General features: G+C 40.3%; 1 protein-coding gene across 1 annotated transcript in view; it reads left to right on the forward strand.

Annotated features, from left to right (window-relative positions):
• The window catches only part of clcn2a (chloride channel, voltage-sensitive 2a), a 58,189-nt gene that overhangs the window by 26,840 nt on the left and 15,079 nt on the right, over nucleotides 1-16,270 (forward strand). Inside the window, exons 3-15 of the mRNA XM_026149016.2 lie at nucleotides 576-707; nucleotides 1,523-1,651; nucleotides 1,988-2,121; nucleotides 2,482-2,562; nucleotides 4,975-4,998; nucleotides 5,452-5,530; nucleotides 8,295-8,420; nucleotides 9,802-9,886; nucleotides 10,331-10,432; nucleotides 12,904-13,006; nucleotides 15,196-15,351; nucleotides 15,680-15,749; nucleotides 15,836-15,946. Coding sequence (XP_026004801.2) covers nucleotides 576-707; nucleotides 1,523-1,651; nucleotides 1,988-2,121; nucleotides 2,482-2,562; nucleotides 4,975-4,998; nucleotides 5,452-5,530; nucleotides 8,295-8,420; nucleotides 9,802-9,886; nucleotides 10,331-10,432; nucleotides 12,904-13,006; nucleotides 15,196-15,351; nucleotides 15,680-15,749; nucleotides 15,836-15,946 — 1,332 coding nt within the window. The remainder of the gene's footprint in view (nucleotides 1-575; nucleotides 708-1,522; nucleotides 1,652-1,987; nucleotides 2,122-2,481; nucleotides 2,563-4,974; nucleotides 4,999-5,451; nucleotides 5,531-8,294; nucleotides 8,421-9,801; nucleotides 9,887-10,330; nucleotides 10,433-12,903; nucleotides 13,007-15,195; nucleotides 15,352-15,679; nucleotides 15,750-15,835; nucleotides 15,947-16,270) is intronic.

A 16,270-nucleotide genomic window follows, 5' to 3' on the forward strand; every position in this document is an offset into this window, starting at 1 on the left:
TTTTTTTTTTTGGTTTAACTAGCTCACAAAGAAATTTAGGTTACATTTACCAAAGAGAAGTCACACTTCCTCTTTAAAAGCTGGGCTATGGCAGGCAAGCATAGTCCTAACAAGCTGGTTAGTCTTTGTAACAGTGAAGCCGACAGTTTTCACTCTAAAAATGTCCATCCATCCGGTTTTTACCGCTTCTCTGGTTTTGCGACCCGAACCTGGTTAGGCATATCTATATAGATATGCTAATATGCCTGTATATGTAGCAGCCATATGTCTATGCCTATTACGTTTAAATGAATGGGTGTATTAATCTTTTATTCATACCTTTTTTAACTCAACCATTCAACATCATATCACAGTTTTGAATCTTTTTCAAAAGTTTTATTATTTAGACTTCCTTTTTTCAGCTTATTTATAATTCAGTTTGATTATTTATAATTCAGTTTCCTTCTCCTCTCCTCTTTTCTCCTTGACACTGGTGTTTCTTTGAGTCGCATACAAACAAGTATATCTCTGCAGTCTCATCACACCTGGAATTTCTTTGCTTTTGATTCCCTCTCTCTGTTTCTCTGTGCCCTCAGTGTGTGCATCTCGCTGCCAGAAGTTCTTGATCTCACGGGTGGGGGAGGACTGGATCTTCCTCATTCTGCTGGGGCTACTCATGGCTCTGGTCAGCTGGGTGATGGACTATGCCATCGCCTTCTGCCAAGAAGGTAGGAAAGAGATGCATACCAAAAACGAGAGAGAGATGCTTGAAAGACTGGACAGACAGCAAATGTGATGCTGTTCTCACAGGGGCGGCATTAAACCTCGAAGAGTTAGGCTTCATATGAACGGCTAAGAGGTGCATTGTGAAGACAATTTAATTGTGATGAAATATTGGTTCATAATATTTAGAAATCACGGTTTCTATTCACATTTCAAACAAACTGGGATTTTACAAACATCTGTGATGTGAATAGAAACTATACAGTATTTGATACAAAAAATTCCCAAAATCTCACAATAAATTATAATAAACCAGATTATTTTTCCTGACATTTCTTTCCTAAAAGTGTTCAAACAAAACCAAAACTTGTAAAAAATAAAATAAAATGAAAAGGTTGACACATCATTAACTTTAACAAAACACTACTCAGCCATGACTGAGCAAACACGCCATCTTTTCCGCCCATGCTGATGTTTTCCAGCGCATCCTCTCTGAGCATCAGAACATTTTTGAAAAGATCTTTTTTTCAGGTACGAGTGAAGAAAAATAGATGGCGAAATACACAGCTGGCTTAGTTTAGTAGCTTTCGTTTTTTTTCCTCTGTTTTTGAAACTGTAAATTTGCTCGTAGGATGAAAGAGGAGTTGCTGAGGGTGAGGAAATCAAAGGCAGAGATTTGAGGTTAGAGCACAGAGAAGCAGTCGAAGAGAAGAAGAAGAGAAAAGGAGTCACAGAAAATTAATTGGGAATAGTTTTTGACTAGTTTAGTTTTGTACTGCATGATACTGAAATGAAGTTCCTTATATATGTGTGTGTGCAGCACAGAAGTGGATGTACGGTGGACTGGACAGTAACTTGCTTCTGCAGTACATTGCCTGGATCAGCTACCCTGTAGTCCTCATTACTTTCTCTGCAGGATTCACACAGATACTTGCGCCTCAGGCTGTGGGTAAGACATGCACACAGAATGTGGACATAAACATATGTATTTATATTCAAATTCTAATTCATGGTCTTATTTCTGTGTAATTGGCTCTGTAGTGCTCCATAAGGGCTCCAAGGACATGTGCTGTATGTCTTAGTGATTGCATCTGCAGGAAATCCATTAAATATAGCTCTGATGAGATGTGCATACTAAAACTATATGAATATCAATCAGCTTTTCCCCTTACTGTCTCCTCTTGCTCTTCATTTATTCCCCCACCCCCCTCTGTGTAATTGCTTTCTTTCAACTCATCTTTTCTCTGCACTGCATCATCCCACCTGGCATCTTTTCATGTCTCAGGTTCAGGTATTCCAGAGATGAAGACCATACTCAGGGGGGTGGTCCTGAAGGAGTATCTGACTTTTAAGACCTTTGTTGCCAAAGTGATTGGTCTGACCTGCGCGCTGGGTAGTGGAATGCCTCTGGGGAAGGAGGTAGAGAGTTTATTTTTCCCCTAGCCTTCACCCATTAGAGTCTTCTTGGCTTCACAAATTACAACCAATGAATTAAAGGCTTTTTTGTAGGTCTGGAAGATTTAATAATGTTCTCTCTTCTAGTCTCATTAAAGTCAGAGCTGTCAAAATAAAAGTGTGATTTACTGCTAATAGCAGTTACATTTCCCATCCAGGGTGTAATAAAGCAGTTTGAATCTGCATCTGAGCGTGGTTTAATCGTGCAAAGGTTTTTGAATAATGCTCTTGATCTTGGAGGCAGCATGCTCTGCTTAGTCTTTAAGTGTGCTTTTAGTCGTGTCCTGTCTTCTAACGTCTGCCTTTCTCTATCCTCCCTCACAGGGACCCTTCGTTCATGTTGCCAGTCTGTGCGCCGCTCTCCTGAGCAAATTTATGGCTGCTGTTTTTGGTGGGATTTACAAGGTGAGGATGGAGAACAACTGATATGCAGATGTCCCAGCAGACTGCAGCACAGCACTGTGTTTGAGGGCTTTCCGCTTACTTCTATAAAAAGTGTCATGTTATCGTCTGTGATAAAATCTAATTTATGAGTTCTCGTATGTCTGCAGCTCAAGTCCACAAATGTTTTCAGTCAGATTGAGCCTCTGATTTTAATTAAACAGGAAAGCTGTTTTTGGCTCTTTACAATAATTTTTTAAAAAGCTTGAAAAATTGGTGTGAAAACTTTGAAATGTATTTCTGTCTTCTATTCATCAATCATCATCACTAGTTGTTAATTTGACCCCTTTTGTGCTCACATTCAGCTGCAGAGTCACACATGCTGATATTTGTAGTGAGATCTGTTTAGATCCTAACTTTAGCCTCAATATTGGGGAGTGTTTGTTTATGAGTGGGGAAAAGTGAAAGAGCCACTTCCTTACATTACTATCAGAAGCACTACAACAACAGATTCATTGTAAAGATAACTGTCACTGGTCTAAACTGTATGAAGGGTCACTACAGGTCATTGCTGCCAAAGACCAGTCAGTGACCCCCCCCTGGCAACCTCCAGTCGCTAGGGAAAAATGCGTATTTCCTGGTTGGTCGTGATGTGGTTGCAGGCATTGGCTAGGGTACTATCTGTAGCAAAGAGAGTGCTGCACCAAAACCCTCCTTGTGATTGCTTTTGCCACTAGTTGAGTAAAAGTTGCACCTTTTGAAATGTGTTGGATTTATTAATCCTTTATTTATCCAGGTAAAAAATCTCATTGAGATTAAAAATCTCATTTCCAAGAGAGACCTGGATGAAGTGATGAAGCATAATTTGAAGGCAGGGAGTCTAAAGGGTGCTAGTTTAACTAAGTTAAACTTTTTAGTGCATAACGAGAGCTCGATAACTTCTCACAAGAAGTGGTGGCCCTCCCTCACCTTATCACGCTGCCACTTCAAGACCAGCAGGGGTTTCAGAGGGGCATAATGAGTTACAAATGAACTCGTTAAATTACACATTAGAAAGTGAAGTAAGGATTAATTAATATTTAGTTTTATTTATATAGTTTTAACTCATAACAACAGTCATATTAAGCCACTTTCAATTGTAAGGTAAAGACTATAAGATATAAGATTGGTTGGGAATGGTGGGAAGGAAGAACTCCCCGATAAGAGGAAGAGACCTGCAGCAGAATCAGGTTGAGGAAAGGGCAGCAGATGATATTACAAACTACGAAAAAAAGAAAACACAAGTTAATGATCTTTAGTAGTGGCTTAACATGAACGAGAAGTTAAAAAAAAAAGTGGTGGGGGGGTTCTTAGTAGTACCTGTGCGATGCTAGCTAAATCACTGTGACTTTTATTTTCTTCAGTAATTAACTAACACAATAAAACAGACCAGTCAGATTTTCATGTATGTTGGAACTTTTTTTTGGAAACCTGGACTGTAAACGTGCCTGTCATTGAAGGTCAACTTCTATTGTTTAAATGTGTTATAGGCTATAAATCAAATGGTAATGACAGTGAACATAAAAGGTTCAGACATTTTCATAGTGCATGTTTGAGGTGTATTTTTTCATTTCTAAAAAAAAATCATTTATATAACACAAGTCAGTGGGTTACATAGTTACAAGATGCAACAAAGTATTGCACTGATCCAATACCAAGTCCCCGAGAATGAGCCTAAAGCTAAACTGAGCTAAACTACTTTATCATTTCTGTGTGTAAACTCAAACCAACAGACGAAGAGCTTACATGTAAGTGTGTACCACGCTTTGCTGAGAGTGCCACTGATATGTGCACATACACGTTAACTCACACAAGTGGGAGGCAAATAAAGGCAAATGTGGAATAAATCATGTAAATCCTTAAGCCTGTAATTTCATGATTTATCACCTTCCTCCTTATTTGAGTATAATCACTGTGAAGGGCGAATAACACACGCACATGCAGTTTTTATTTGAAAAATCTTTGACATTTCTTCGACTTTCTGCCGTTCCCCAGGACGGACTCTCACCTCCACTCATGTGAGACTTCACCCTGAGCTTCTGTCTATTTCTCCACTGGATACTGTGATGTGCCTCTCCTCCTTGCATCAACAGCCACATCAGCGTGGAGGAAGATAGGCTGCAGTGATGTGAAGGAAGAAAAACACGTGTCAGCACAGTTAGAACGACTCAAATAGTGCAGGGACCACTAAACCTAATCAGTCTGGGAAAATGTTAATTCAGTTCACAGTAAAATCAGGATTGTTTGCTGAAGCTCATTCGCTGCTTGTTTGGGTCTGCTTGCTTTGAATAATAACTTGGATGTCTTCCAGGAGGAAGATAAAAAAAACATACATTTAAAAAAAGGTAACCACTACACTCACACATGTCTGTCCTCTTTTCACTTTTACTGCTAAAGGAAGAGCCCTTTGAAGGAAGCAAGGTACGAATGCATGACTCGGATAGTTTCTTTACTTCCAATCCCATCAACATTAATTCAAGCTGTCCATTTGAGAGCTGAGACAGATTGATGTCTTTCCATTTGTCTGCGCTGTGCTAGATTCTGTTCAGTGAACCATCGCAGAGAGGCATCATTCTGTGTTGCTTTTGCTTCGACACAAACATCTCATTTCATGATTTCAACCCTCAATCATGGTTTTTCAGTTATAGCCTCCCATCAAACTCCAATCATATATAAGTAATCTTGTCGAATGTGTGCAAACAGCAGCTTTGCAGTCAAACTGCTGCGTTTGTAAAATAAAACTGGTTCTGGATGTACGTTTGTGGCATTTGCAAATAAACGTGCACCTCTTGGGATTTGAATGTGTGTGTATTTGCTTGAATGCACTGCTCTGCGTGTATTGGTATGTGCGTGTATCTGACCCTTGTTGGACAGAATGAGTTGAGGAACACGGAGATGCTGTCGGCTGCCTGTGCGGTGGGTGTGGGCTGCTGCTTTGCTGCTCCTATTGGAGGTAAGTCAACACGACTGTAGCCTCTGATTGAACTGGATTTAATTATGTGAGACATTTACAGGAGCTAATTAGATGAAGAGAATATTTACCCCACTAGCAGCCGAAGATGCCAGTCTTAGCCAGTATATTTGTCTAAATCCAAGGTTCTCAAAGTCTGACTCTCAGTCTAATGGCTGTCCATAGGAAGGAATATTGCGCATTTCATTCATTAACAGCTTATGTCATCCTATGATACAGCAGCACATAACAAGCCCAACTCTTCTCTCCAGCTTTAGCACTTTTCTTTTAATGCTTGATGTCAAAATGCATGTTTTTAGGCTACACGTGAACATGCCATGAGGTTAAAATATTTATTAATACAGTTGTGGTCAGACATTTACACATACTCATCATGGCTATGACAGTCATGCTAATTTTGGCCTTTTAATGATTTCTTTGAACTGTACTGTTTTTTTACAGAGTGGAGTGAGTGTACGGCATACACCGTTTCTAGCTAAAAAAAAAAAGTCTGCAAACACTCCTCTTCAAATGCTCTTTTCAAGCTTTGCTGGAGTTTTAACCTCTTCAGACCTTTTCCTCTCCTTCGCGCGCTCCTTAATTGGGTGAAGTTGAGCCAGAAACTTTGCTCTATTTGTCATTTAGTTAGGAGAACTTAATTGGTAGACTGACACGTTCTGGTCTTCTCCAGGATCCCAATTAACCATATTACACACAGCATTTTAAATTGGGTTGTAACCACAAAACAACCCATCTTATACAGCCACATATAGATTAAGATATGTGTAACACCATATTTGGTCCTGAGGGTACACACGTCTTCTTTTAGGTGCTCCACTTTGATTGATTGATTGATTGATGGGCTTAAACCCACATGACTATATGACCCAACCTACTGTATGTATGCCTCTTTGGCTTTATATGTGTATTTGAATGATCACTTATTTTGTTTTTCTTTTTACTACTTAATACCAATCCTCTTTAACTGCTGTCGGCAACATATTTATTTTGATAGACCGCCACAGCTCTAACAGTGAAGTCAGCACTGCTGAAGTTTTAACACCTTCAGCTCTTCCGTTCTCACCGTTTTAGCAGACTAAACCTTCCTCATACTGATAAATTAAGTTGGCTTCAAGTTCAAATGTAAATCTACCGTATTCACTGATGGTTAATATACAGTCCCATGTGAAACTACATTAAAACTTTAAAAACTGCTTTTCATTCAGAGAAGCAAACTCTGTCAGCTGCCAAATGCTCATGTGTCCATGAATGTTAATGTTTCCTGTAACTTTAGATAACCTTTTGAGCATTGTTATCAACTTTTACTTGATCAACTCTTTAAATTACTTTGAAAGTGATCTAAATGATATTTTATAATACTAATGCACCAAACTATAACATGAAAACAGTGAGGAATTGTTGTACTTAGCGTTAAACATACAGATAATTCTCAAATTTGTGGTGCTTTTGGCGACTTCGAGCAGCTGAGGAGCTTCTGCTCTGCAGGAGCTGATAGGGATCAACGTGGGTTAAAAAAGAGTGATTATTAGATTTATGTCTTTAAATGGATGACGTTGTGTCTTAGTGGTCCTGTTTAACTGTTGGCTGTTGATACTTGTGGTGCAGCGGGGATTAGGATTATGTTTTCTCAAGGGTGAAGATCATAATCATCCACATTAGAGCCACGTTAAAATCCTCAGATTAAAGTGGTTTTCCGTGGATGCTCACATGATGAATCATACTTGGTATCACTCGGTGGTTGTTCTGCATTCGACTGCATCTTACCATCTTCTTCAACAGATGGACTCGCCCACTTATGCAAATGCTAAAATTTGCATTTTTTTCCCCTGAGAACTTCAAGTACTTCTCGACCTTTGCTCTAATTGTTGATTATTAGGGTGAATTTCCATCTTCTGCTTCATTATAAGATTTTTTGTTAGACCTTATTTTCTTCTTTCTTAATTGACGTTCTTCATGAGTCGGGTTGTTCAGAAGGTTTTAATTGTCGTGTGAATTCACTTCTGTGTTTGAAATTTGCTTGCTAAATAAAGGTGCCCATTCTTTCACAGCGGTTTGAATAGAGTGACATGTTCTTTAGCATTTTAATCTATGCTTAATGACAATGACAAGACTAATAAAAGCTGTAAAGAGGACCTTAAGTTATAATTATTTTGATCAATGTCTTCTCGTCTGCATCATTTGAGCCATATAGAATGGATGCTTGTGGCCACAAGCGACAAGAGGAACTTGTTTTTGGGGCGTGATTGACACCCTGTCTCATTTATTTAGAACGACTAGACAAACTCATACTGACAACAGTACAGTATGTACTGCACATTCACCGAGACACGATTCATGTAGCTGTGTGGCATTTCCAAACAAGCAAACAAACAGGTCCTGCGAGTTAGAAATCTTTGTTGGGTTTTTTGCAAAATGCTGAAAATCCATGAGAAAATAACAAAAGATTATAGCCGTGATGATCAGAGCTGAAGTATTTAATTGATTCACTGAGTCACTGAAGCTAAATATGCAGCTACTGTGGTATTTTTGTGTTTTTCTAAAATGTTATAGACTACATGAATCAGTTAAGGAAGGTCACGATTTATAGAGATCATCTGATAGTTAAATAATTATAAGGTGAAAGCCTGAGAATAGCTCTTTGCTAGAATATCTGATATTAAAATAAAGTTGAGAATTTGCTGCTTTCTTGACTGCAGTTGGGCTCTGGGAACGGCTCACTCTCTGTATGTATGTTTGTGCGTTGCAGGGGTGCTGTTCAGTATTGAGGTCACGTCAACATTTTTTGCTGTGAGGAACTACTGGAGGGGCTTCTTCGCTGCCACCTTCAGCGCCTTCATATTCAGAGTGCTTGCTGTCTGGAATCAGGAGGAAGGTAAAGTACAAAACAGAAACAGACTCTTCCAGTTCTGTTTCAAGAAAAATATCATAATATGCAATTAAACGAGTTAATTTAAACTCACCGACCCTTTCATTAGGTACATCTATTCAACTGCTCGTTAAAATAAATCTAATCAGCCAGTCACGTGGAAGCTACTCAGTGCATTTAGGTATCTAAACATGGTCAAGACGACCTGCTGGAGCATCAGAATGGGGAAGAAAGGTGATTTAAACAACTTTAAATGTTGCATGTTTGTCAGTTCCAGACTGATGCTCAGAGTACTTCAGAAACTGCTGATCTACACAATCCACACAACTACCTCTAGGGTTTACAGAAAATGGTCTGAAAAAGCAAAAAAATATCTAGTGAGAGGCAGTTCTGTGGGCGAAAATGCCTTGTTGATGTCAAAGGTCAAAGGAGAATGGCCTGAATGCTTCAAGCTGACAGGAAAGCAACAGAAACCCCAACAAACACTTATTACAACCAAGACATACAGAAGAGCATCTCGGAAATTTACATCATGTCAGTCATTGAAAGAGAGCGCTGAAGCAGCAGAAGACCACACCAGGTGCTGCTTCTGTCAGCTAAGAACTGGAAACTGAGGCTACGATTTACTCAGGCTCACCAAAACTGGACAATAGAGGATTGGATAAATGTTGTCTAGTCTGATTTATCTTAATTTCTGATGTGACCTTCAAATCATAGGGTTAGAATTCAGCATGGACAACATGGAAGCATGGCTCCATCCTGCCTTTTATCAGTGATTGAGGCTGGTGGTGCTAGTGTAATAGTCTTTTCTCTACTGTCTTTGCGCACGACACCACGGCCGACCTGAACATTGTTGCTGATCATTTCCACCATGTCACAAAACTCAAATCATCTCAAAATTATTGTCCCTGAACATGACACTAAGTTCATTGTACTCAGATGACCTCCTTTGGGATGTGGTAAAACAGGGGATTCACATCATGATGGATCAGGATCATCAGGACATGATCAGGATGTGTAGCTGACAAACCCACAGCTACTGTGTGATGCTATCATGTCATGCGAAGTGTTTCCAGCACCTTGTTAAATCTCTGCCATTAAGAATTAATGCATTTCTGAAGGCCAAAGTGGATCTCTTTCATATAAAAGGGTGAACTTAATCGAAAAGGGAACCCCTTTCCAATTCAATTTAACAAGTTACTAGGTGTACCTAACATGGTGGCTACTTTAATGAGACTCTATATAAAATGTAATTCGGTATATATAAGTATATCTTTAAGAGGCGTGATGAGGTAAGTGGTTGTCTTTAGTGGTTCAGTTTAAAAGCCAGTTTTCATTCATAACAGATTGCTGTATAGCAGAGTGAGAACAGTCTTCTTTTTCTCAGAGACCATCACTGCTCTCTTTAAGACCCGTTTCCGTCTGGACTTCCCGTTTGACCTTCAGGAGCTGCCAGCCTTTGCCATACTGGGGTGAGTGTGTTTCTCTGGACTGGCGCCACATTAAACGGAGCCCTGATCCCCAAGCAGCTTCTGTTACTGAGGAGATCTGAGCTCCTTTTCTGCCGTTCTCCCAAGTCTTTTAAGAGTCTGAAGGTTGATTTGTATTCGATGAACGGGGCATGAAATTAACTTTTTACTCTGCTGATTACAAGCAGAGGCTCGGTCCAGATCAGAACGTGCCAAATGTGATTTGTTTGATGTATCTTCATGGAGAGAAACGATGAATTAACATCGGTTGGCTTCCTTGAAAAGAGCTTCCAACTGTGACTGACTTAACCAGGCATAGCAAAACTGTAGCTTTGTTTCATTTGTGGTAATTCTTTTTCCATGTGGCTGCTTTTGTTTTGCACCACAATGCTGTTCTGTTTTACCTTCAACAGGCCAAACAAGCCGTGTCTCTGTGTGTGTGTGTAGGATTGCGTGTGGTTTTGGGGGAGCTCTGTTTGTCTACCTGAACCGGCTGATAGTCGAGTGCATGAGGAAGCAGAAGACAATTAACAAGTTCTTGCTGAGGAAGTAAGTATCTCACCCCAGTCTTACACAAAATCATTAAACATTTGTAGATTCATAGACCCAACGTCCCCTTGCCCAGCTTAAAGGAACAGTTTGACATATTTGGAAATTACTCACAGAGTTTGATGAAACGATTAATACTGCAACTGCTAGCAGAAAGCTAGCTTAACTGAGACTGGAAACAATGACTGTGGATCTTTCACAGGGTACTGAAACTAGCTAACCAACTCATCTAAAGCTGACTAATGTATAACATCGTTTTTTTCATGCTCTTACTCTGAGGCACAAACTGTCTCACAAACTCACAAACCTGCTGTGAGTTGTACACACACTTTTTCCCTCATCCATCTTCTTTCAGCTGGTCCCTTTATGAGGCTCTAAAGCACTTCATCTGCTTCCATCTCACCCTGCACTTAGCATCCTGTCACACTAACCCTCTGCATGTCCTCCTTCGCCACATCCATGAATTCTTTACCAGACATGTCCACTGTCCCTCATCTGCACATGTCCAAACAATCTCAGCCTTGGCTCTCTAACTTTGTCTCCAAACCACTGATTTACATATTTCTAATTCTGTCCATCCTGCTCACTCCCAGCTCTGCCACCTCCAGCTCAGCCCTCTGTCTTTTTATCAGGTCTCACTACCATCTTGTAAAGCTTTTCTTTAACTCTTGCTGCTGTTCTTCTGTCACAAATCACCCCTGAAACTCATCTCCACCCTCTCCACCCGGCCTGCACTCTCATCTTTGTCTCTCTTGTGTGCAGTCCTTTGCTTTGAATGGCTGACCCCAGGTATTTCAACTCCACCTTCACTACTTATGCTTCACTGCTACACAAGTTACATCTGCCTCCCTCTCATCTACATACGTATATTCTGTCTTACTTCTACTGACTTTCATTCCTCTTCTCTACGGAGCATACCTCCACCTATCCAGAGTTTTCCGCCTGCTTCTTACTCTCACTACAGAACACAATGTCATCTGCAAACATCAGAGTTCACAGAAAGTCCTGCCTGACCTCATCTGTCAACCTATCCAACATCACTGCAAACAAGAAGGGCCTCAGAGGAGATCCCCGGTGTAATCCCACCCCCACCTCCTCATACATGTCCTACACCACCCTCACATACTTTTCTCCCACTCCACAAAGACACAGTGCAATTCCCTGTTACCTCCTCAAAGCAAACACTGGATCTGTATGAATTCATACTGCTGCTCATTGATCGTCAGCTCTCTTCTCAGCCTAGCCATACTTTCATGGTATGCCTCATCAACTTTTTCCCACTGTAGTTACTATAGCTCTGCACATCCTGCTTGTTCACGAAGGTACCAGTACACTTAATCTCCTTATCTGGTTAAAAGGTCCACTACCCTCTCTTCTAGACATCTCCATAGTCCCAGAGTGCCGTGCTTCATCTTCTTCAAAGCTGCTGTCAGTTCATCTTTATTGGTCTCTGCACTTCCTAATTCACTACCTTTCCTCCATCCGTCCTCATCACTCTCATTTTCTTCATCATCTCCTCAAAGTATCATTCTTCCCGCTCAACTATTTTCACTTTTATCCATACAAAACTAAAGTTTTACAGCATATGAAGAAAGTCTTTCAAATAACTTATTGTAAAACAGCAACTTTTCAGGTTGATGTTTTGACTTGTGTACAAAGGAGCCAAATAAAGACAAAGCTTGTAAATCTAGGAGCTTTGAGTGCAAGGCTAGCTGTTTCCAACATAGACTGTATGTAAAAGATGGACATGGCAAGTGTCGGCTCATTTGGAAGCCTCAAGCTGAGCATTTTTGGGTGTCACCATCTGTGGGAACTGGGAAGCTATAAAATGAGTATCATGTTGTATTCAAGAGGACATAAACTAGTGACTGAAATCATAAATTCATTAGGCATTTTACTACAAGCTTAATTTTCCACTAGTCTTTTTTACAACCCTCTGTGGGAAATAGGGGGGGAAAAGCACTTTGTGTTGTTTTTTTTATTTTCAGACTGCACTGTTCTGTCCGTCATATATATATAATTATACTCTTTAGTTTCCAGTCTTTATACTCAGTTAAGCTATCATCTGTTGGCTTTAACTTCATATTTAACAAACTGAAATAATAACAGTATTATGATCTTCTCATCTTACTCTGCCTTAAAACCAATAAGCATATGTCAGATATTAAAGACACATCTAAAAACACAACCACACACACTGACACATTTTAGCTGGTTAAACTCTAACTAAACACAAGGATCATGAACATCCTGCCCATGTGCTCCTATGCTTCTATTTAAAATTGGCCTCACACTCTATGTCACAAAGCTAATGTAGTCCTGGGAAATGTAGGTAAATCTCTTGTATGAATTGGGTCGGTTTCACACACGTCATCGGGAGCTATTTATACACTATCTCTCTCTTTCCACACCACCAAGAAACTAGGTATGCACATACAGTGTGTCAAGCACACTCATTAATGACCCCACAGTCCATCTCTTCCTGTCAGGCGTCTGGTGTATCCTGCGCTTGTCACCCTGCTGATCTCCACACTCACGTTCCCTCCGGGCTTCGGACAGTTCATGGCTGGACAGGTGAAAAAATACTTTCACACTCCTTTGACAGTATGGAAGCATGCGATGACTGTTGTGAGATGATTGATGGTCATTTTAAATGAAGCCTACATAAAGGCTTCAAGAGGGCTTAAAGGCTATTCCCAAAGCACGGGGACAGATGTAGTCTAATCACTGGGAATCAGAAAAGGAAGACTGCAGCAAGATCTTAATTTTTATTTATATATAATTTTTTTTTTTTATTTCAGCAGTGTAACTCTGTATCTGGGAGTGGAGTGGGGATGCTCCAGAACTTTTCTTCAGTATTAAAAGCAGCTGTCTGTTCAATTCTATTTCATTTTTATCGCACCAAATCACAACAACAGTTGCCTCAAGGCACTTCATATTGTAAAGTAACAATCCCAACAATCAGAAGACCCCCTACGAGCGAGCACTTTGCAACAGTGGGAAGGAAAAACTCTCTTTCTACAGGAAGAGATAGGAGAACGACAGGAAAAAAGACACACTGTAGAAGTCACATATTATTATTATTATTATTAAATAATTATTAAATACAAAGTGATGTATAAACACATAGTGAGTAAAAAGAGATGAAGAAGAAGCACTAGGTCCATCATGGGAAGCCCCAGCAGGCTAGGCCTATTGCAGCATAACGCCATACGCCTAACGATCTGCTTTTTTAAAAACAACAGTTTTGAGCTTAATCATAAAAGTAGAGAGGGTGTCTGTCTCCTGAATCCAAACTGGGAGCTGGTTTCACCTCCCATTGTACTTTTAAACATCCTAGGGGCCACAAGTAAGCCCACTGTCTGAGACTGAAGTGCTTTTTTACGGTGATATTGTAATAGGATATCTCTAAGATAAGATAGGCCTGATTATTCAGGATCTTTTGAGAAGAAGGACGTTAGAATTGATTCTGGATTTAAAAGGGAGCCAATGAAGAGAACCCACTATGGGACAAATATGTGCTCTCTTATACTGTAAAGTACACACAATTGTATGCAGTTTAAACAGAGCTGATAATAGTTCATAATTCAGTCATGTCAGATCAATTCACGCATTTATTTTACAGAGCAGTTACACATCTAATCCAGCAGTCGCCAAACAGCTATCACCACTCTTCTATACGCAGAGCTGTTGAATTTGTGTGGGAGGACTTTTTACCTGGATGTCTATCCTAACATTTGTGCAGCTTCCATAAACAGCTGCTAAATGTAATCACAGCACTTTGAATGACATTGAGAACTTTAATCTCCTTAAAATCCTTCCTCATAAAAAAATGACAAAAACGGTCAGCACTTGGCCATGAAACTGCTCGTGAGTCAGTTTTGTGGTTACTTCTCAGTCTATTGAGATGATTTTGTGTGTAAAAGGGAAAAAAAGTGTAATCTTTGGTGTAATTTGGCACATTTAAAGCACAGATGTCAAAACTTACACATGACGGAGCAAAATTGATCAACACCGTCTCCTCGCAGCCAGTAGACACTGGGTTCGGACCTTCCTGTGTGGAGTTTGCATGTTCTCCCTGTGTCTGTGTGGGTTTCCTACCAGGGCTCAAAGACATGCCTGTTAGGTTAGCTAGTGATTCTAAATAAGCAGGAGGTGTGAATGCGAGAGTGTGTTGTTGTCTGTCTCTGTGTTATCCTCGTGATGGGCTGGCGACCTGTGCGTCCTGCTGGGATAGACTCTGATGCCTCCCCGCAACCCTAAGTTGGATAAGCGGTGGATGGATGGAGTGTTTCAAGAGATGTGTCACAGTTATCAAAAGTAGTCAGTCAATTAATTGCTACAGCTTACAGTTTTGAAGCCTGCAAGATGAATTTTTAAACAGCTACATCATTTCTTCTACAGTTTTTGTGCCTAAATTTGAAAGAAAAAAATCAAAACTACTTTCAAGTGCCAAGTCTCCAGTGTACTATGAGTAGGTTTATATCAATATAGAAAGAACTGTGTGGGTGGAAATAGCCCTTTCTAAGACAGAGAGCAAATAGTATGGGTTCACATGTAATTGGACCCCTGGTTACTGAACGTTTCTTTTTCCAGGGGACTTGTATTCGAACAGAGCCTTTGTGGCTGACCTTGTCAGACTGCTAGAGTCTCCTAAACAGATCCTTCTGACGTTAGAGAGCCAAAACAGATATTCAGATTCAGGATGCTTCTTTTTTGGGTATGTCTGTGTGTGTTTGCGTTTCCGTGTGTCGATCTGTCAGCTGACGCAGCACGAGTCTCTAGTGGCGCTGTTTGACAATCGGACATGGTGCCGTCAGGGTGTGGCGGAGGAGTTTGACTACATCAGCCACCACCATGCCTGGAAACACCCCCAGGTCAACGTCTTCATCACGCTCATCCTCTTCACTGTTATGAAGGTAGGCGACGTGAAAGGCTTTTATGCACTGAAATCAAACCGGCGACGCTTTCAAACTTACTGTGACAAGTAGTTCTTGTCGATTACCTTTAGTGTCATTGAGAGCTTGGCAGAGGTCACAGCAGTGTCTCCTGCCTCTTCGTCTAATCCCAAACTCACTCTGTGATAATATCAGGGCTCTGGGAGGGTCAGACAATCAGATGTGGGACTGTTTTCTCTTTTCATAATTAATGATAGTATTTCAAGACTTCATCTGTATGTCTAATCTTGGTGCCTTGTAAGAGTTTCAGAGATGGTTAAGTCTGTAAAACTCTGTCTCCCTCTTTCAGTTCTGGATGTCTGCTGTGGCCACCACCATGCCCGTTCCATGCGGAGCCTTCATGCCTGTTTTTCTTATTGGTGAATTAAACCTCTTTCTCTTTTTTAAATGATTTCCACTGCCCTGGTGAACCTTAAACTAATGTTCTTGCTGTATTGGTGTGCAGGTGCAGCCTTTGGCAGACTTGTTGGTGAGATCATGGCAACCATGTTTCCTGATGGTATACATGCTGCAGGCAGCGTGTATCCCATAGTTCCTGGTGGTTATGCTGTAGTTGGTGAGTGACTCTATTTCTATATCGATGTTTGTTTTGAGATTTAATTAGATTAATTACATAGTTTCTTTTTGTGGGGATCCTGTAGTATTAGAATGTATCACAGCTGGAAAAGTCGTCACTGTTTTTACTACTTTATCAGTTTGGTCAGAAGATTGTTTCTAATATTACTTGTACTATGACTCTGTTCTGAAACGTACAAAGCCAGTGTTGGGGAGAGCAGCAGAAAGATTAATTGCTGAGTGTTTCAATTTGCTGTTTTAATTTTTGTACAATTAGCAGTACTGAGCAAAAGTTTTAAGCCACCCATCATTTCTTTACGTTTCA

Source organism: Astatotilapia calliptera, chromosome 18 (assembly GCF_964374335.1).
Source record: "Astatotilapia calliptera chromosome 18, fAstCal68.1, whole genome shotgun sequence".
Taxonomy (NCBI): Eukaryota; Metazoa; Chordata; class Actinopteri; order Cichliformes; family Cichlidae; genus Astatotilapia; species Astatotilapia calliptera.